The sequence below is a fragment of the Thermobia domestica genome, chromosome 6 (genome assembly GCF_964235325.1).
Source record: "Thermobia domestica chromosome 6, izTheDome1.hap1.1, whole genome shotgun sequence".
NCBI lineage: Eukaryota > Metazoa > Arthropoda > Insecta > Zygentoma > Lepismatidae > Thermobia > Thermobia domestica.
Genome location: NC_137459.1, coordinates 17,010,785 through 17,034,096, shown reverse-complemented (window position 1 = coordinate 17,034,096; position 23,312 = coordinate 17,010,785). Strand labels below are relative to the sequence as shown.

The 23,312-nt window shown below is 35.7% G+C and overlaps 2 protein-coding genes across 9 annotated transcripts in view; one reads left to right on the top strand and one right to left on the bottom strand.

Moving 5' to 3' along the window:
* LOC145687854 (dnaJ homolog subfamily C member 25 homolog) overlaps nucleotides 1–23,312 on the top strand; it is a 315,599-nt gene that overhangs the window by 19,849 nt on the left and 272,438 nt on the right. For all 7 annotated transcript variants that reach the window (XR_014131802.1, XR_014131799.1, XR_014131801.1 and 4 more), the window contains exons 2-3: nucleotides 12,656–12,797; nucleotides 21,831–22,019. Coding sequence is in view for 2 of the 7 variants with exons in the window: in XM_081761343.1 (XP_081617469.1) it covers nucleotides 12,656–12,797; nucleotides 21,831–22,019 (331 nt within the window). In the remaining 5 variants the exon portion in view is untranslated. The remainder of the gene's footprint in view (nucleotides 1–12,655; nucleotides 12,798–21,830; nucleotides 22,020–23,312) is intronic.
* The window catches only part of LOC145687853 (dynein axonemal intermediate chain 4-like), a 261,885-nt gene that overhangs the window by 170,626 nt on the left and 67,947 nt on the right, over nucleotides 1–23,312 (bottom strand). The gene's annotated exons all lie outside the window — the stretch shown is intronic.

Sequence of the window (23,312 nt, the reverse complement as noted above, 5' to 3'; positions counted from 1 at the left end):
CAGTCATTATGTAAATAGAAATGCAATCTTTTGGGCAACATACCCTCATTGTATTTCAACATTTCGATAGCCGGTGTGTCGAGTCAAAATCGTAATAAAACATATCGCCTCTGCTTTTTTTTCCCACTTCGAACACTGTGTACCACACAACAAATAATGGTTCCCGATTGCAAGTTCTACCCAACAATTCATTTAACTAGTTGAACACTCAGAATTCCCACTCAATTCCCACTTGAACCACGAACACTCAATTCCCATTTGAAAATTCAGAAGTTCCAGACACGGCTGAACCTTGACAACGAGTGTTGGTATGGAAGAGAGTAGAATTTGCATTGACGATTTATATTTTGAATAATGATTAGGGGACAACTTGGTCATTTTTACTTAAAAACGGGACATTTAGGCGTCCCGTTCGAGAATCAGAAAAAAACGGGACAACGGTTGGATAAAAGGGACTGTCCCGGCTAAAACGGGACGTCTGGTCACCTTGCATATTCTACATATTCTGCAAATTTGAACTTTGTACGATGTCTCTTTGGTGTTGTATTTCTAATGTCGAGGGATCCAGTACAGTGGCAGAGAGGAACACAAGACAGGAAGAGGGAGTTCGATTCACATTTAGCATAACCATGCAGTGACGGCTTGAACAATTTGGATATGATTATACCTTCAAATCAGAAAGAGTTATACACTCGCAACTTGAAAAAAAAAATAGTAATAAGTTTCGTGATAACTTTTGTGAAAAGTGTTTAAGTTTTGTGGTGCATATTTTTTCTCTCTCTCTCTTTGAAGATTATTAATTATTCCTTTTGTTTTCGATTGAAATCTAATGTAGTAAAGAAAAGAAAAAAAACCACGAAGTTCAACAAAGCACAAATTTGTTTGGTGGTTATTTGTCCCAAGGGACACTAAGCACTCTTTTATATAGAAGTCAATAGTAACAATAATAAGTAGTGCTAGGAAAAATAATGACGAGATTTTCTTTCTTACAAACATCCGCAATTGTATCCGCCATTCGCAAAGAAAAAACATTCTCATCCATACAGACTTCTGCAGGTATTGTGCTGTACGGAAACGAGTATGAGAACCGCAGAGAATTTGTAACGGGTAAGAATTGCAGAGATAGGATTAAAAATAAGCAGAAGTAAGACATGAAATCTGTTGAAATACGGGAGAAAATATTCACTTCTCCTCATTCTAAATGAACGGAAAATCAAAGAGAGTACGCTGCTTCATACAGGCTATTTATTAGGTTGTCCCGTATGAAATGACCGTTTCAACACTTTTTTTTTTTTTTAACGTCACAAACATAATGTTTGAAAATACTCAATCAAAATAGGCTCCATCTGTATGGATACACTTTTCTCATTGACTGCAAAGGTTTCTGAAATTACAGTTTCAAAGAACTCCTTAGTCGTAGAGTTAACAAATTCTTTAAAGGCTGTTCTGACAGATTTCTGAACCTCAAATTTCAACTTATTCAGCTTCTGTAGTCACACGCGGAGCACGTGATCGTTCATTTTTATGGAGAAGAATTGTGTATTTTTCTGTTTACCAAAGCTGGCTCTGAGAACAACAATTTTTCATGCACAATATTAATTTGTTGACAGCAGTACTCTGCAGCAATGATTTCACCCACTTGTAGAAAGCTGTAATGGTTAACTTTTCTTTGATTACGCCAAACTGTCAGCATTATCTAGCTTTCGGTCTGCATCGATCCATTATGCTGAACGTTCACGATTATCATAGGGTATCCACTTTTCATTACATGTTACTAGACGAGCCAGAAAGGGACGATTTTTAGCGTAAAACTCAGTGATGTACAGATTTCCAAATATTGCAGTTTGTGCCTTTCTGTCACTCATGACGATCCCATTTGTCAAGTTCTTTCACTTTCTCAAGAACTACAAGGTGTCTTGAAAACTGCGGCTATGCCTCCTCTCAGTTTGGCAGCAAATAAAAAGCAAGTTCTCTGACAATTATTGAAATATTGTCTTGAACTAGTTCATTCAGGTTATAATCACAGATGACTCTTTCAAGTCTCCTACGGTGTTCATTTACTAAGGCCATATCCCCTGAACAAACTTCCTTAAGCCAGCGTTTCACTGTACATTCATTAGCAGTGTCCTTCCCAAAAGGGCGTTTATTGCTTGTTTTCATGTCTATATTTAATTTAGAATTTCTTCAGCAACTGCAGTCCGTTTGATACAACTTGTCCCTTCTGACAGTTGCTTTCCCCTGTTTTTCCTTCCTGCACGTGGTCATAACAATCAGCCAAGAAGAACTGTTTCTATGGCAACAACACGTTCAGCCAATTATAATGGCTCATTTCTCTCTCTCTCTCTCTCTCTCTACAATGGTAAATATTCCACCCTTTCCATACGTTGCCAATTTGAATATATACAAGTGCACATTGTTTTAATCGAATGCAGGGGCGGCCGGTGGATTGTGGTTTCGTGTGTTGCAGTACGAACGATCGGAGACAGAAGATATAAAGTGGACTCATTGACTAATGAGAAGAACTTTAGATGCAAACGCTATGTGACATGTGAAATTAAATAAAATTCTGTTTTTTAAAAATAAAAAAACGCAGAACATTTTATCCGATTAATCACTTTATTTAATTAGTAAGTTCATTCTCCTCTCTTTGATTAGAGCAAATCTGTCTAATACATGCTGGTTGAACTCTAGTATTCTTATTGTCAGGTCTTTTTCGATGGAAAGCATAACCAATGGTGATAACCTTTCTTGGGACATTCAATTCCTTGAAAGTGTCAATTCTTTTTGATGCGAAAAAAGAAAAAAAAAAAAAAAACTTTTCGTCTTTTCCTGACGCCATAGGTACAGTTAATATTAATTTCAGAAGCTTTGTAGATTCACTAAATATTTTTTTCTAGATTATTGCGAACGATTCATTCTAGCAAACTCAGTCCCTGACAGTGATCCGAATTCCTCTTCAGCGTTGACTGAAGAGAGTTCGTAGCAGAGATTAGTGTTATAAAAAAATGTATTTACGACAGTTTTTACGAAGAAGTGGAACGGATATTTGACCAACTCCCGCGATACCATATGAAAATTCTATTAGGGGATTTCAATGCGAAGGTAGGACGAGAGGATATTTTCAAACCGATTATAGGGAACGAAAGTCTGCATAAGGAAAGTAATGACAACGGTGTTAGACTCGTGCAACATCCAAAAACCTAATCGTGAAGAGTACAAAATTCCCACATCGCGACGTTCATAAATACACTTGCACATCACCAGACGGGAAAACACATAATCAAATTGATCACGTTTTAGTAGATAGAAGAAGGCAATCTAGCATAATTAATGTCCGGTCGTTTAGAGGGGCTGATTGTGACACTGACCACTACCTAGTAGCAGCGATAATACGAGAGAGATTATCGTTGAATAAAGGTAATATTCATTGTCCGAAAACGGAGAGATTCAGTTTAAAAAAAAATTAGAAGAGAGAAATACCAGATTGAAGTTTCGAATAGATTCTCGGCTTTAAAAGATTCGGAGTGCACTAGTGTTGAGGATACCTGGATTGAAATTAGAGATAGCGTTAAAATTTCAGCAAAAGAAAAATTGGGACACGCGGAAATACGTAGGAACAAACCATGGTTCGGCCAGGAATGCATTAAACTAGCAGAGAAGAGAAAACAGGCAAAATTACGGTGGCTACAAAATCCGAATGAAATAACTGAACAAAATTTCGCAGATATCAGGCGGGAAAATTCCAAAACTTTTAGAACAAAGAAACGCGATTTTCTGAAAGTTAAATTAAGGAACTTAAAGATAATAGTAAAAATAAAAACATCCGGGACATGTATAAGGGAATCAATGAATTTAAGAAAGGCTATCAACCTCGTGCTTATATATTAAAGAAATCTGACGGTACAGTTCTCACTGACACAGATAGCATCTTAAATAGATGGAAAGATTTTTTTGACGATTTGCTTAACACGCAACCAAAAACTAGTGTGCGTGGAGAAAAGGAGATACACACCGCAGAACCGTATATTCCAGAACCCAACCGAATAGAAGTAGAAACCGCTATAAAGAAATTAAAGAAACACAAATCTCCAGGTGTAGATGAAATTCCGGCTGAGTTAATTTTAGCTGGAGGCAAAAAATTGTGGAACAAGATACACAAATTCATTCTCCTTATCTGGAACAAGGAAGAATTGCCACAAGAGTGGAAAGAATCCATCATTGTTCCAATTCACAAGAAAGGCGACAAAACTGACTGTAATAATTATCAAGGCATTTCTCTTCTGTCAACATCCTATAAAATCCTTTCAAATATTCTATTAGCAAGACTGACCCCATACGCAGATGGAATTATTGGAGATTATCAGTGCGGATTTAGACGAAATCGATCAACTATCGATCAAATATTTACCATTCGCCAAATACTCGAAAAAAAAAGTGGGAATAAAATACCCCGGTACATCAACTATTTATTGATTTTAGAAAGGCGTACGACTCGGTTAGGAGAGAAACATTATACAACGTTCTTACAGAACTTGGAATACCGAGAAAGCTAATTAGATTAATTAAAATATGTTTAAATGAATCCCAAAATAAAATCCTAGTAGGAAAATTTTTGTCCATGAGCTTTCACGTCGAAAATGGCCTGAAACAAGGAGATGCGTTGTCGCCATTATTATTTAACCCTGTTCTGGAATACACTATAAGGAAAATCAAAGATAGCAACCAGGGCCTAAAGTTGAATGGTATTCACCAGGTTATGGCATATGCTAATGATGTAAATTTAATAGGGGATGATAGGAGAACAATAGAAAGAAATGCAGAGATCTTATTAAACGCTTGCAGAGACATGGGTTTAGAAGTAAATGCAGAGAAAACTAAATACATGGAAGTTCGTCGGGACCGTTAACACAGCAAATTATGGATGCGTTAAAATATTAAGGAATACTTGTGATAAAGTGGATAGTTTCAAATACCTAGGATCAATATTAACATACGAAAATCATATTCACGAAGAAATTAAATGTCGACTAAAAGCAGGGAATTCGTGTTACTGTTCGGTTCAAAATCTCTTGTCGCGAATCCTGTCGAGGAATTTGAAGCTTAAAATATAGAAAACGATAATCATGCCTGTTGTTTTGTATGGCTGCGAAACATGGTCACTTACTCTGAGGGAAGAACATAGACTGAAAGTATTTGAGAACAAGATCCTGAGACGAATATTCGGACCCAAGAGGAACGGGAATGGGGAATGGCGGAAACTTCATAATGAGGAACTACATAAGTCATATGGTTTACCCAACATTGTTAGGGTCGTCAAGTCTAGAAGGCTTAGGTGGGCGGGTCATGTAGCTAGAATGGAAGAAAGTAGAAACGCTTTCAAAGTCTTGACTGGAAGACCAATCGGAAAATGACCATTAGGAAAACCTAGGCGCAGATGGGAGTACAATATTAAGATGGATGTCGCAGAGATTGGAATACAAAGAAGAAACTGAATCCAGTTGGCTAAGGATAGAAGTCAGTGGAGAGCTTTTGTGAACGCGGCACTGAACCTCCGGGTTCCATAGGCTATAGAGTTAGTTAGTGCTTCTCAACAGCTGGGCGTCCCACACATGACAGTTTGGCGTGTGATGAGAAAACGGTTGCATCTCAAAGCATAAAAATTACAAATGGAGCAAGAATTAAAACACACTAATTGAATTGCTCGTAAAAAGGGTTTGGCAAGAAAAAGACTTCAGATGGGATGTGTGCCGCATCACCAATGGAAGCAACATTAAATCTCGTTAGGTGTAAGCTAAAAAAAAAAAAAAAAAAAAAAAAAAAAGAATTTTGCTACAAAATGATACTAAAACAATATCTGTAACCTAAATAAATAAATCAATAAGGAATTTTCAAAGATGTAAAGTCCTTTTTGATACACTCTGTACATATATCTTACGAATAAACAAACAAAATAGGCTACAGCATGCTACTCAAGATATACCACATTGACTTGGCACTTAGTCTTCCGTTCCAGGCGCTGTTATCGGCTAAAGGAATTCCACTTCCTTTCGCCAAACCTCTCTCGCTTAGCAACAGCTGAACCCTTATAGGCTCAACGCGTGAGTGTGTCGAGGGTGTGAGCTTTAGTTCACATTTTTGCCACGACTCAAGACATTTTGGCAGCACTATAGTAGCCAGAAAACGCATAGTTATAAAAATTATATTTTTTAAATTTGAAAGTAGCATTTAAAATTATAGGAGTTATTAATTTCGTAAGTAGTGTATATCGGTCGAATTGTTAGTGTTACTGTACATGCAATTATAATTTCATATAATTAGTAACATGGACTACGTATACTGTTAGTCAAAGAAACATATGGAATTAAAACTAGAAACTGATACAAGAATATTAAAATACGATATAAACATTTGCATGAAGGTTTATATATAGTACTAGCAGCGTTCACCCCGCTTCGCTGGGGTCACCCCGGAACGCAATAAACCTTGTTAATTAGATAATTTTTACTTTTTCGCTTTCAAGTGATATGATAAAAACCATAGTAGATTGCAGTAAATATTAACATTATATCGCCTGTCATTTATGTTAACCCGCCCCGCTTCGCTGCGGTCACCCCAACCCGCCCCGCTTCGCTGCGGTCATCCCGGAACGCAATAAACTTTGTTACTTAGATAATTTTTACTTTTTCGCTTTCAAGTGATTTATAGCGCCTGTCAGTTATGTTAACCCGCCGAGTCACAGGGTCATGCGGGTTGCATATAAATACGTTTATTTTTATACCTATGATGAACTAATAACAAAGGATTTGTACGTATGGACACCTGAATGGTCAATTATCTCAAGACACTGGTAATTGAAAATTAAAGTGATATGATAAAAACCATCTAGGGTCCACATCCTAACAAACCCCCAAAAATGAAAGAAATCGGTTCAGCCGTATTAGCGTGATGAGCGAACAAAGGATTTTTCGTACGTATTGACACCTGATTGGTCAATTATCTCAAGACACTGGTAATTGAAAATTAAAGTGATATGATAAAACCCATCTAGGGTCCAAATCCTAACAACCCCCCAAAAATGAAAGAAATCGGTTCAGCCGTATTAGCGTGATGAGCGGACAAAGGATTTTGTGCGTTCTCTTTTATATATATAGATTTCTTTCTTTGTAACTAAACATTAAATTGTAATACTAAAATTAGCTTGAAAACATAGAACATAAGGGTGAGATGTGGTCAGCTATAAGGGGAAAGAAAGGCCGACAAAAAGTTGGGGAAAACTTATATTAAAATCAGGCAAAGTTAGAGAAATTACAACTTATATCCCATAATTATGTATATGATGTTTGACTAATAGTATTTATAATTCTGGACAAAAAGTTTCAACATAGCAACACTGTGTAGCCTGAGAATGGGGATAACAGTCACTGAACTTATAACCTTACAACCATACCAGTGCAAGAATGGCTGAACGAAACATTCCCGAACCGTTGGATCGGTCGACGTGGGTGTGTGGAGTTGCCAGCTCGATCTCTCGATTTGACACCACCTGACGTTTTCGTATGGGGTGTCTTAAAGGGCAAAATGTATCAACATCAGATACACAATTTGGCCGAATTACGAGAAGCTATAGTACGTTCGCTATCCTGGTATACAGTTGCTGTCCGATGCCGACACATCGCGAGTGGTGGAGGATATCACCAAACACAGTATGAGGGCTTATTTATGGCTGGTCGAAAGAAAGTGTGTGAGAGTGACAGATCTGTAGTTGCCACATTTTTCTTTTTGTGTTATTTCTAAAGTTCTTTAAAAAAAAATGCACGGTATTAAAACATAATACCTAAGAATTTGGTATACAAGGAAACGATTGCAAAATTGCCAATATATATATATATATACATAAGTGATTAGTAAGGGATAATAATAATTATTATCATTATTTACGTATTACGTTTGTCCCGCAGACTGCCTAAGTAGGTTTTAAATGAGCCCATATAATTTTTTTTTTAAAATTAACTACTGAATCCGTAATGATTTAAGAAAAACAAGCAATTGGAATTGTGCAGACCAGGAAATAAACCTTCATAATTATAACAAAAGCACAATGACATGAATTCACGCAGATGTTCATTTCTAATTTATAATTCAGCCAAATGCTACTGGAACGTTTTTATTTTTTCACTAGTTCGTAGTTTTTCCTAGGGTTGCTGTAATTCTACGTCTTTCCTACACGGCTAATTAAGCGTAATTTATTGTTAGGATATATAGTATTAGACTAGTGTTGCTCCCGAGATGAGAAATATCTTTTAAATTCGAGACGAGATTAGAAAAATGGCCATTCTCGTCTCATTTTCGAGACGAGACGATAAATTTCCCGAGGCTGGCGGGCAACTCTAGTTTATCCCAGTTTTAGTTCTCAAACTTCGTTTTATTGATACATGAATCATAACATAAAATCATAAGTTGATAGAATGATTGTACGAACACAGTGTAGAACGTTTGTCATGTTTATAAAGATACGCAAGTCTTACGCCATATACTCCAATGATAAATATGGTTTGAATGTTAAGGCAAGTGATTTTGAAACTACGAAAGACTTTCAAACCACATCTGAATACAATACTCAAACTTCGAAGTAGTAGGTTACATCTACAACTACTGGTTGTAATAGAGAAATAATATCAAAGAAAGAACCTGTTTCTGAGTTCACACACACACACACACACACACACACACACACATATATATATATATATATATATATATATATATATATATATATATATATATATATATATATATATATATATATACATTTCTCTCTATTCATTACCATTTTCGTTCTATGGCGATAAATGTTGAAACCAAAAATCGTTAATTTGGAACCACTTCAACTTGAATAGAGGGTTAAGGAAGGGTATAAAACCTATTCATGGGACGCTAAATCGATTGCAAAAAACGTGCTTCTCAATATCTTTTATAGTTCTTGCTCAGTGAAAATCAGTATTGAAACCAGAAGTACTGTAATTTGAACCACTTCCGGTTTCGATAGAGTGTTGAAAGTAGTAATAATATATATACTCTTGAGACCATGAATAGATGGCAGAAAAATGCTTTTAGCCATCTATTACCATTTTTGTTCTATGGCGATAAATATTATATTACGAAATGATTAATTTTAATTACTTCTCGTTTGAATAGAGGTTTAATGGAGAAGACAAAACCTGTTTATGGGATGTTGAATTGATTGCAAAATCCACATTTCGATATCTCCTATTGTTTTGGCTGTAATACCCGACACAGACGGACAAACCCGTTCTGTAAGACTTCCGACACTTATGCATAGCATAGTTTGAAAATCTAAAAAATCAGGTCATAAATTTTGTATGTGATTTTACAAAATGAAACGAGACGAGGACATCTTTTTCGATAATCGAAACTCGAGAAAAAAATTCTTCGAGAGTAGAGACGAGATGTGACTTACAAAATTTAGATAAGGAAACCCTATTTCTCGTGTCGACTCGTGAACATCACTATATCAGACGTATTTCTTATTATATTGGTAATACTATTCAAACTGTGTTACACAATAGACTTCAGTGTTTATCAAAATTGGAGAGTGCGTCCATTACAGTACATTTCTTTGGTTTTGCTGTAGTCAATACGTACTATTTATATAGCGCTTATTATTCTATTGCTGTTTATGCTTGCTGTACTACATTGCTCTAGTTTCGTAGCAAAATGTTTACTTTATCTGAGTCACGGTAAAATAAAAGTGTGTTGCGAAAAAGATTTTTAAAAATTGACAACAAAAAAATAAATAAATAAAAAATTAAAAAAATAAAAGAGGAAAAATAGTCACTGACCATCCCTTTCTTGACAATTTGGAAAGACATAAGGCAACGTCGTACAAGCATTGATGGATCGTTTTTGCCAGCGGGAGGGTTGTCCGCTGGCGTTATTTGAGTGCTGTTTTGTGGTTTTTGGGAGAAAGGGACCATGCCTTTGAGTTTCTGAAACTGTATAAGAGGATAGCGAACCAACTATACCACAAAAGATTTCCACAGGATACCAGTATGGGGTCTGTCAAGCTGTTTGTGACAACGTTGCTCTTCGTTATGAGAATAATGTGTTTATGTTCAAGTTATGTTGCTAGTTTCTTTATCGCAGTTTTTGAAACATCATATATATAATTATGGGGCATCCTGTAAAAATCTCCAATGGGCATTTTGCCGAACATCCGGTCTCTACAGTGATAATTACAAATTGGTCATTTATTTGCTTAGTGGGAACAGGATGTCTTCTTACAATAATTATGATGTAGTTTGAGTATCACTAAAGAACAATACCTGTCGGTAAGACCAACTTGGCAACGTTGTGTGGGGGAGGAATGATACTGGACATGTAATAAAGCTAAAGTACACTTAGTTATTGGAAGACTGTGCAGGCAGAAGCATCAGATCACCTTCACTGCTAACTATGTGGTACCTTAAGTATTGCTTAATTATTGTACTTGGGTTCCATTTGTGCTGGCTTTTATATTCTCCCAACTCCAAATGCCACCTTTGTAACTTATTACTTGTGAGAGATGCGGCAAACATGGATTGTTTGCATGTTCCACGAAAATCAACAGATGTGTGTAAGTATTTTTCAAAAAATCGAAATTTCATTCTTTGGAACACACATTCACAAAGTTCGAAGCGGGTTGGAACAATACACAAAAATTAATAAAATCAGTAACTGCATCTTTCTGTTTATTGTACTTCTGCAAATAAATATTTATGACTTTCACCGTTAAATTATCTGTCTAAACGACATGTGGACTTTGTCCCCCGTTCTTGAACAATAATCTGTAGCATTATCAATATGCCGTTCATTCTTGATATGTTGTATAGAATAGCATTAGGCTGTTGTTGATTCTTGCTCTAGAAATATATCCATTTATTCTTTTTCTTTAACTTTTTGTGCTCTCTGCATAGACTTGTAAACAATTTTTCAATAATACATGTTGTTAAATGAGCGGCTTGGGCGAACATAATGATATGTCATATTTTTTCTAACTTTCGAGTAAACTGGGAAAAAAGTTGAACATTCCCATGGAATTCAATGCAATAACACACACCAAACAAGCTTTCCCTGCCATCTACAGGCACATTTCCGAAATTAAACTACCTACATACTGTTCTATGATTCAATCCCAGCCCATTCCACTTAATAACTAATTTTACCGGAAATGGCGTTTATCATTATGTTTGCCCGAGCGCTCAAGTATATAAGTGAATAGGTTTTCTCCAAACATATCTGTATGTATAAGAAAAAAATAAATATAAACGTTGAAAGGAAAAAGGTAAAACTTTGAATCTTCGGTTTCAAAATGATTTTGTCATACTTTTGTAGTGACAGCTTTGTATTACATAAACATAAGTTACGTATTAGATTGATTCAATGGTATTTGCTTAAGTTCAGTTTTGGCAATGTGTGTTAAGTTGTAGTTATTCAGTTAGTATAGCTCCTGTAAAGGCCTTAACTAGACATTTCTCGTTATGAAACATCAATTCCAATGGAAATACTAAGATCTGAACTCCACCAGGTGACCAGAGAGGTCAATTAGTAAGTAAATCTTTTGTGTTGAGCTGTTGAAGACAAAATGATCATTTGCCCTTTGACCGCTCCCGGTTGACTGGTGGAGTTAAGCATTAATAGACAGCTTCTGGTGAATGAGAAATCTTTCATTCACTAAATACTTCTAACAAAGAAGCTTTTCATACGTTGGGTATTGTGTATAAATATAGTTGTTGAATATTGTGGCATAAATAGTCTTACAATCTGGTTTTGTTTATTTTTGTTTGTCTATTTGCATATCTCACAAGATTATCTAGGAGACTGGCTTTCCACTGAGAGTAATTTACTGTATGTTAACCTCTTAACAGTAGAAGTGAAAACCCGTTGAGTTTCAGAGTGAAAGTGTTAAATTGAGAAGTTGAATATCTGTTTATTTGAAAACACTAGATAAGTGTGGTTACGTGCTTATCAGAATCACATGATCATTAACTAATCATACAGTTTTACCGTGTGGAAAATAAAATTACGATTTTTTTTTTATTTATCATTTAAGTGTCTACAGCAATCACTTCATGTACAATAATTTCTTGTACATGACTAGAGCCTGTCTATTTCAGGTGTGCCCTCGGAAAATATGCGAAACATATTTCTGTCCCACCTACGCCGCCCTCTGACGGAGGAAACTTTCTCTTTGCTTAGGGAAAAGAAGTTGATGATCTCAGCAGTGTTGCCAATTTATTTAGTCGTTTTGTCCTGAGTGAAGCTCGTAGACTACTTAGAGTGGCTAGCAAGAGAGAGCACAGCAAAGTCCGTGAAGTAATTCATTGTGCCAAAGCTTCCTCATTCAACAATTGAAAGATCTTGGCCGCAGCAACTTGTCTCTCCTCCTTTGAGGGAGGAACGGGAAAACACACAGTGACAGCAGTGAGAGAAGGGGCACAGTTCAAATAGAAAGGCTCTAGTATTTATTGTTAGTTTTCTTTTATTATTATTTTTAGTCCATAACCGTATCATGTTTATTGTGTCATGGAAATTTAATATATGATTTAATATCTATCACGTATGCGCATTAATGTATGATTTCTTCTTTCTTTTGCAGTCTTGGGTATTGACCGAGGAGCGTCGAAACATGATATTTCCAAATCATACAGACAGTTGGCGAGGAAGTATCACCCGGATATGCATAAGGGTGAAGAAGCCAAATTGCAGGCGGAAGAAAAGTTCAAACTAATAGCTACAGCGTAAGTGTCGCGTCTCATCTATACCATTATCACCGTAAACCGTGTTAACATTCGACCCAAAAGTATAAAATGACTGTTCATTGGCTGCAGTAAGATATTTTGTTTTTTTCTTGTAATGACTCTTGGTGTTCATCGCAATAAAATTCGTTTATTTTCTATAATTTGTGAAAGTAAATATAAATTTCTCCAAATTATTATCTGTTCCACTTTACTTCCTAATGACCATAAACAAAGCTATGTGTAACAAAAGGACGCTGATTTGTTGATGTTACACTGACGTATGTACTCTTAGAAATATCAGCCAATCAGTAGGAATTTAATTTTATTATAAAACCACCACATAAAGTGCCATACGCTATAATGAGAGACACCAACACGGTAGAAATTACAATACTGCAATCAAGTATATCTAATGGAATAATAAGAAGTATTTTGTTTAACCATACGCAGTGATGAACTTTCTGTTCAACTTAGTTAAAAAGTCTGTGTTTTGCTTCTAAGTCGGGAAAATGGCTGGCTAACTCCTGCTTCTGCGAGTTCTGTGGTGAAACGATGAAAGAGCTATTTTATGTACTGACAAGAACCACATGTTCTAAACATGTTGGTCAGTATAATTACTGACCCCTCTAAACTATTTAAGAACAAAAGAATATAATTGTTTTACGAAGTATGTACTGTTTTCTTGGTGCCGACTCAGGTTTTATCACGAAAAAGCACTGTAGAATGTTATCACTTTGTAAGCGTGAGAGTGAATCACCAGTAGCCAATCAGGTTTCTGAATAGCGTAAGGATTAAAATATTGTTTTGTTTACTGACGCTTAGAAGTAAGAAGGAACAGAGAGTAGTTGAGTCATTTTTACTTTGTGGATATTTTGAAGCACTCAGTAACCTCGGAAGTGGTATTTATGTTTAGTGCCGTCAGCAGCTATGTCAATGCTGTCATATTTCAAAAACTGTGAACTCGGGTTTGTTTTATTTTCATTTATCTCGAAGACAACACTGTAGCTGTATAACCTTTTAAGAAATCGAATTATTTATAACGAAATACTTTAGTTTGTATAATATTTACCTGTACCGTGGGCAAAAAGTGCTCATAAATATGTAATATACTTAGTAGAATGTTCATTTTAAATTAACAGAAAAGAAGAATGTTTTTAATATATGTAGGAGATTATTATGGGATAGTTGTGGCTATGTACATGTTATGTGTTGACCTAGTCAAGTGAATTTATGTATTTCACGGTTTTAAAAAGGAATATTTAAGACATATCAAGCAATAAAGGTGAGACTAATGATCTTTGAATATCTGAGTTGATTCTTGCATAAAGAAAAGTAATTATCGCTTCGTAACTTATATTTTACAAGACGGACCAGGTTGACGACGCTTTTCTATAGAGTCGTTATAAAAATTTGGTTTACCAAACCCGGGACTTTTGAAAATTCAGTTCCCGAAGAAGGAAAGTAAGGCTGAATTTACTTGGATATTACCATTTATGAATACGAACTTAACCGTATTACGAAGCGGTAAGGTCATCAAAAGAAAAATGGATAGTGAAATAGTGCAACAGGAATCTAATACCAGTAATCCAGGTGAAATTAGTGCAACACCAAGTTTGTCATCTGAGGATCGACTTTTGTTAGCTGTGCAGCGACAAATTATGCAAATGACGACTGAGATAAAACAAACCATGGAACAGAAGCTCAATGAATCTAACACAAACATGGAACAGAAGTTCTATGAAGCTAACCAGACCATGGAACAGAAGATAGAATTGAAATTCAACGAAGCTAACAAGACCATGGAACAGAAGTTCTATGAAGCTAACCAGACCATGGAACAGAAGATAGAACTGAAGTTCTATGAAGCTAACCAGACCATGGAAAAGAAGATAGAACTGAAATTTAACGAAGCTAGCAAGCAGTATGAAGAATTAAGTAAACGAATAGAACGGATAGAACTGAAATCAGACGATACGAAACAAACAATCGTCCAGGTGATGAACGACATATCCTCGCAGTTTGAAGAGAAGTTAAAAAGGATAGCCGATGAGTGTCAAGAAAAGCACGATCATCAAAATCATGAAATCTGTGCTGTAAAAAAGGATTTAACGTTAATAGAATCTTCCGTTAAACATCAAAAGATCCAGTTGGCTACTATGCAGGAAGAAATTAAAACGTTACAGGCTAGAGACACCATTTATCGCAATAATCTGGGCAGTGATCGCTTCGAGTTTCCCCAATCACCGGATATAAATACGCCTTCGCCGGAATCTGAGGAGGATATTATATTAGAGGAAAATTGTCCGAAGATCACTGATGAACGAAATATAAATGGTATCATGACACAGCACGCTACGGACCGGAACAATCACACCACAAGAACAAGGAGTGAGAAAAGAAAGGTAAAGTTAAGTGTCAAGATGAGCGAAATCAAAGCCATGAGTAAATTTAGTGGTAAGTGTAATGAAAATGCTAGTTCCTTCTTAGAGCAATTCCAAGACGAATGCAATATAATGTCTATCGACCGATCACAATACATGAAATTAATACCCCATGTATTACTCCCACCTTGTTCCTTATGGTTTAAGGCAATACGTGATCACATTAGTACATATGAGGAATTTAAAGCGGCATTGATCGCGAATTACGAAAATGACTTTTTGCTGGCAAACAGAGATGCCACTCTTAGAAATCAACATTTCAATCCTCGATTGCACAAATCTATTGTAGAGTTTGTTGTAAATGTCTATAATGAATTAAAGGTTGTTAATCCCTTGCAATCGGAATCAAGAATAATTGCATCGATTCGCAATTTGCTTCCATTTAAATTACAGCAGATCTTATTTTCCACTCAGTGTATGAGTTTCAGTCATTTATTAATGCTTGTACAATGCTACGAAACTCAATACCATGCTATGAATCTAACACAATCAGGAATGGGTAAAAGTAAGAATAATTCAGATCATTTGGTCCCTGTTCGGAATTTGAATATCCGAAGTATGAATAATACTGAACCGAACCTAAGACGAGTATACTCTAGCAATCAAAATGAACAAAATAGACAAGGTTATGTAGGGAATCCGCCTAACCTAATCAACCGAAGTAGACGCAAAAACAATAGAAATAGATGTCGAAATCCTAGAGATGCTACCAATCCTATGTATAGACATAATCAGTGTTCACGAGATGGTACTTCGTATCAAAATTCAAATCACGATGAAAGACATGTACAACCTAATGTAGAACATAATCACGATTGTGCGGTACAGTGCACTTTATTAGATTCATATGCCAGTGCGAATGTAACATGATTACCGTTAACGAAATTAGGTTAAACCCATGTTGGTTATAGATTCTTATGAATTTTCGTTTTAAAGTTTGTGTTAATATTAATAATGAAAACGATTGTTATAAGTATTTGAAATGCTCAAATAAATAAGAATGAAAAAGAATAATAATAATGAAGAATGTGTTTATGTAATAACAAAAGGGTGTCTTTTGTTTCTGTAAAATAAATTTATTTACTTCCATTTGATTATTCAAACGTAGGTTATGTTTAATTTTTATTCTTTCTTATTAATGTGAAGAATCATAATTCAGTTTATAATTAGTTAAAGGCAAAAATTATTTTATATCAGATTGATTTGTGTTTAATTGTCAAAGATTATGTTAAGAATAAGATCCATTCTATAAAATCAATTATTCAATAACTACCTTGAATGAAATTCTTCTTTATTTATGACATCTTAGTGCTACTATGTATACATTACAATTGCAACATCTAACTTATTTGTTATACAATGCGCCCGAAAAGAATAAATATTATTTGTCACATCATCGTTTGTAATAATGATCGAAACTAGTAATCTTGATAATTTGTGTTTCACCCTCGTTAATTATATTTATAAGCGACGATGTTTTTAATAATAAAGAATAAATAATAATGTGATAAAAGATAAATATTAATGAAATCAAAGATTTATTGTGAATGTATTTATGTGAATGATAATAACTAATATTTTATATATATATGAGGGTTAACCAAAAAGTAATGAAGATATATACGAGGTGTGATCAAAATATAAAGAACATATGTAATGTACGAACATTAATCTAATCAGACCAGTGGTTCTTGAATATAAAAGCCAAGCCTACTCATGACTTTTATATTCAGTCCCTTTGTCGGGCGACATTTTCTATAACGAAATACTTTAGTTTGTATAATATTTACCTGTACCGTGGGCAAAAAGTGCTCATAAATATGTAATATACTTAGTAGAATGTTCATTTTAAATTAACAGAAAAGAAGAATGTTTTTAATATATGTAGGAGATTATTATGGGATAGTTGTGGCTATGTACATGTTATGTGTTGACCTAGTCAAGTGAATTTATGTATTTCACGGTTTTAAAAAGGAATATTTAAGACATATCAAGCAATAAAGGTGAGACTAATGATCTTTGAATATCTGAGTTGATTCTTGCATAAAGAAAAGTAATTATCGCTTCGTAACTTATATTTTACAAGACGGACCAGGTTGACGACGCTTTTCTATAGAGTCGTTATATATTATTACATCTATTTGCATGAATAATTGAGTAAATTACTGAATTATGACACAAGATTGTAAGAGAAACTATACCCTCGAGAGTAAACGAACTATTGAATTTGGAAAGGTTTATATGTAAAATAGTGAAAAAATATGCCATTATGTCCACGTTTAAAAACGTAAAACTTTATGCAACACTGAATAAAGTGTGATTGACAGGGAAATGTTTTCGTTACATTATCTCATTAAATGGCCTTCTCTGTTTCGTTCTCTTTGCGTCAGATTTTTCAATCCATCGTTCACCCACTTTTCTGTAAATACCGGGTGTATCGAAAGTTCGGGGCCATAGAAGAAATAGAAGTGGAATTTTCCAATCGCTCCAGCCATTTTGGCTCCACAGTGGAAAGGCGCCCTATCTTAAATGAACAAGTAGCGTTTCCAGTTTAGGAAGCTGTTCAAACCGAAGGAACGGAAAGGCATGCTAAAATGATACGGTCAACGTGCATATTGATATGTGTGGGAACTTAGAACACCTCAAAATCAGTTTCCCAACAATGCTACGGTGAGGTGCAAAGGGAACAGACTGCTGAACTGGGAACATAGCATTTTCATTTAACATAGGGGCCTTACCAATGTGAATGAATAAAGACTAGCTGAAGCGATTGGAAGAATTCCACAATTTAGATTGTAAATCACTTGTTTTTTTCTTTTTTTTTTTCGTATTTTTTCTCATAACGGACTTCGTCTATGGCCTCGGACTTTTGACACACCCAGTGTCATGCTTCTCCCCTATGACAGTACAGTAAATTAGGGAGCCCATTCTCGAAACTCCAAGACGCACCCACTCTAAATTCTTCTGAAAAATCCTTATAAAAGCAATCTCTAGAATACTCTAGTCTCAATGGTCTGATCTCCAGTAACCCTCTCTTGGCTAGATATAGCCTAAATTGATAGCTTTGTTCTGCGTAAATTTTGCACATTTCTATGCAATTTATTTGCCAAGTAGTTTGAATGTCTCATTTTTCACCCGTCTCTAAAATTTGCATCATGACCCTTCCTTGTGGGCACCACTGCAATAATTTATCTGCTCCCAGGCTGGGTTTTTCCATTAATTACTGTAAAATGAAATTTTTGAGAACAGAATGCAGTTGTACACTCAGAACATGTTTACGACTGATTGTTATGGAAACAGTCCTTATCTGCAACGCAAGATATCACTACTAATTTAGCTTCAAAGGACTCTTACACAGTTGACAAACCTTTGTTTCAGTTTTAATACGTTACCGGTTTCGAAAAAAGTCAAAAAATCAGAGTAAAAACAAAAATCAAGAATAAGTCCCCCCCCTCCAATTTAGCTCTTGGAGTACGTATGAATTATGTTACATACAAACAGAAGACAAGTCGAATGAATTTGCAGTCCAATCTACCGAGAAAAAAAAAAAGTTTAGGCCAATAGCGAAATTTTTAAATGATCTCGAAAAGCTTATTTAGAGGTACAAATATGAAAACTCTATTTGGGAGCAGTTCAAAAATTTGTGGCCCCTGACCCAAAATGTAATTATTGGCCAAGATCGCAATCTTTTGATCCATTTTTTTATCATTCCCAATATTCTTGTTTTTATGTACATTTAAAAAAAAATTATGTACACTCATGTCCAAAATTATTGTTGCATGTCTAATAAATGTGATTTTGTAGAACTATAATTTGATAGCGAATTCGCCCGGTATTTCTTATAATGTTAGTATGTGTATAATCGGCAAAGACATGTATGTGGCAAATTTCATGTCAAAAGAGCAGTAAATAAGAACAATAAAACTAAAATAAAATTTTTCTTGTCCATTTAGCAACATTTTGTTTTACTCATTCTAATTTTCGTATTTGTAATTATTTTCCTATGAAATTGACCACAAATATACATTTTCCGATTATTCACATAGTGTCAGTATTAAAAGTACCCTGCAAAATCATTATCAAATTATATTCTTACAAGAAGACAATTATAGATATGCCGCAATCATTTTGGACATGAGTGTACATGGGACATTCGAATATTAGAAGGATAAAGAAATATTTATAACATAATATTCCGTGCAGTTTTGCATGAATAATAGATTGGCGATAAAATGAAAACCAGTAAAATGCCACATGTATGAAACAACCTGTATACGCATAAAGATGCAACTGAAATCGTGCATTTATACATTGCCAACCAAATAAAAATGATAGTCAAGTGACAAGGAAGGAAAGTGGCAAAGACATAGACATAAATTAATGTATGTTAAAAAGCTACAGAATACAAAAAACAGCTTTCCTCTTGTGTGATGTGAGAAGCATGTCACGTGCCAAGTTCCAAAATAATCTGCGAACATTGACACAGCATATTTTCCTTTGTATCGCTGCTCCAGGACCTGAATTGATTGGTGAAACCTCTCACCATTCTCATCAGACACAGGTCCTAGGCTTTCGAGAAAGAAAGACGGGTGGCTAATATGGGAAATACACTTTCAGCGACAGATTAAATCGCATAGTGTGCAAATACGTACTCCTCAACGAGTTGCACATACTTAGCACTTTTGTTATTTTCCAGAAAGTTTTCTGAGACACTCTAAGAGAAATCTGAGGTCTGCCTCTCCACTTCTGTCAGCTTTCCATGAAATACATAATCTCTTTCATCAGTTGGCGTATCTCGAAAGGGGGGGGGGGCAGTGAACACACCTTCTTTTAGTTTAGCGTATGATATATATTTGGGAATATTTCCTGAATGTACTTAAATCCTTTTTCACTCCTTTACAAATACCTTCATAAGGCCCAGTTTGATATGTGTGTGTGGGAGTCGGGGAGGGGGAATTTTCTTCGGATCGACAAGAGGTTACTCTTTCACATTCTTGATTCGGAAGTGAGAGATGCACTAATAGGCCATTCCCTTTGTGTGTGTACTGCATTTTGTTTGCTCTACTGCCCCACTCCCAAAGAAAACAACAGTACTATGAGTAGCCTAATATCAAACTAATCGCATTCAAGTCACCACGTACGTTTTACGTAAACTTATCATACATCACTTTCTGTACCATGAGTTTCAAATTTTGATAAGTTTCCTTCATGTTTACTAAATATCCAACTGGAATGGAAGGGTAAGTTTTACCGTTGTGGAGGACACACTTAATGCTTGCTTAAGAATAGCCGCGACCCATTGCCTTTATACTGTATTTCTAATGTCTGTGTCAGTCTCACAATATAAATTAAGCAGTCTTCGGTGAATGCAACTTAATATCTTTAAAGATAGGAATTTCGAATGTACAGAACACATTATTCATTTTTCTGATTGGTAGGATACAATTGTTTTTTTTTAATAAATGACTTGTCACAATGAAAGGGTAAATAATTTCCAGAAAGAAGTGAAACGGAGCGTATATTGACAAACTTCAGAGTAGCATTCTCCTTGGGCTTTAAAGAAATGATCAATCATTGAGTCACTACACTGCACCAAACATTCAATCTATAAAAATAAAAATGAAGTTTGTGACTTAATAACTCTTGAACCACTCAATCGATCAAATTTTCAACATGGATGAGGTTTCGGCCCGGGATGGTTTTTATCATTTCACTTTGACGGTGCTACTTACGGAACGGGAAGATATATAATAATGATCGAAAATGACCGATATTAGTGTCGAATCCATAGTTTTCGGGTTCGCTGAGATGAACAGTGACACTTCCGATGCCGTTTAAATCCAAATTCAGCCCCACAACTTGAAGGAGGGGAAGATATATAAAAATGATCGAAAATCACCGATATCAGAGAGCGCTTCAGTAGTAGTAAAAAGTGACTGACTAACGGATATTGATAATTCTTCGTATTTGAACCCAGCGAAGCGGATAATTGACGCTAGTTCCTTCTAAATTTCAGATCACAAAAGAAGACTCCGTAATTCACGATTTGACAATACTCTTAATAATCGGCTAATTTTCTACAGACAAAAAACATAGATATAACGATGATCTTCTATTTTAAAGTGAGCTGTACAACAATAAATTGTAATGGGCCGCGGTGGATCAGTGGTAGAGTGTTCACCTATGGTGCGTGGGGTTCCTGGTTTGATCGCAGCTCGCGCCAAGTGAACTTTGTGGTGGACAAACACGGTGTGCGTGGGTTTCCTCAGGGTTCTCTCGTTTCCTCCTACTTTCTTCATTCCCCACCACTTCATTTACTTCTCATCATCACCGTCTCCTTTAGCCTAGTCGGCATAACCGTGGGACGTAAAACTTAAAGATTTCATTTTTTTTTTAATAAAGTGTATATTGGTCAATTGCATGTACGTGAAGCTGTGGACATTTAAAATTTGTGATTGTCAAAAATGCACTTTCTTGGCTAGTTGCTGATTGTTTCCACTGTACAACTCTAAAATCATGGTTAAGTGAGCGTAAAATCCGTTAACACATGACATGCTTTTTAAATTATAAAAGAACTGGTCTCTTTTTTCAGGTACGAAATTCTAAAAGACGAAGAAACCAGAAACGATTATGATTACATGTTGGACCACCCCGAGGAATTCTATAGCCACTATTATCGGTACTACCGGCGACGAATGGCCCCGAAGGTAGATGTTCGGATTGTAATTGCTGCGACAATTACTGTTATTTCAGCTATCCAGTATTTTACTGCATGGCAAAGGTATAGTATCGTGTACTACATTTTCTACTAGATTATGATTAGCCAAGTGAATTAAGTCACTCCTAGTGGTGTATACTAATTATTGTTTGAAACATTTGTACAGCTGGTATCAAAAGTTGTATCATTTTCTTTCAATTTACTTTTCCTTTCTTCCAACATATCTTCACATAGAGTGGACAGGAATAATTTGTTTTTATATGTTGAAATATATCGAAACTGTATAAAATTCAACAATACAATCTTCACAGAAGTCGAAAAACGACACGTTCTCAGTGGTTAGGATTAGGAATTAGATTTCTGGACTGTCGGCATCTAAGGCCATGTTAGCCCGTCACGTATGAGGGATGACGTCCCGCAACGAGCACACTATCGGAAGAAACGGAAGGAAGAAAGGATTGGGGAAGGAAGGAAGCGGCCTGGGACCTATAAGTGAGGTATCACCCGGGCATTTCCCTGGTGTGAATGAGGAAAACCCAGGAAACCCTCACTCAAGGTGGCTGGCCTGAGAAAAGCTTTTTACACTTTGTCGACCGAGTGCCCTCACCGGGAATCGAACCCGGGATCGCTCGCACCGAAGACGAGAGCGTTAGCGATTACTCCACGCGGGGCACGTTCTCAGTGGTGTAAACCGAATGGGGTAGACTAATGGTTAGTGTTTTGGCTTCGCAGTCGGTAGGACTTAGGTTCGAATCCAGTGGCTAGCCATCGTGACTGAAAGATTTCCTCATGCTCACCAGCCGAATACTGTAGTGATACCATTAACTATAGGTCCTGACCGATTTCCTCTCACTTCTTTTCTCATTGTTGTTATTGTTAGTGGTATTAGTTGTTAGTTATTCCATTGTAAACTAGTCTCGTATGCTGTATCTGGAAGCTTGTTATATAAATAATTCTTATCTTGCTCTTGCAGGCACAAACATGCATTATCATTAGAGTCTTAATCCTAAAATAGCAAATGCTTGTCATATTGGTGTCTTTTTTTTTTTTTTTTTTTTTTTTTTTTTTTGTTCTTTTGTTAAAAATAATAATAAATAAATGAACCAGCCAACTTTATGGTTACGTATATAATTGTCAAGCATACATTTGAAACTTAAAATATGGTCCCAGAACTATACCTATGCTGTGTGTCTGGTTACAAATATTTATTGGGACCAGAAATATTTATGTGTTACAACTGTAATTAGTATGTCCATGCATAATAGTCTGTCCAATCTCTTGAAGTTAAGGGTGAGAGTTGCGAGCGAGAGGGTGCAAGCTGGTCCTTATTTCACAATCCTGAGATCTCGGATCTCG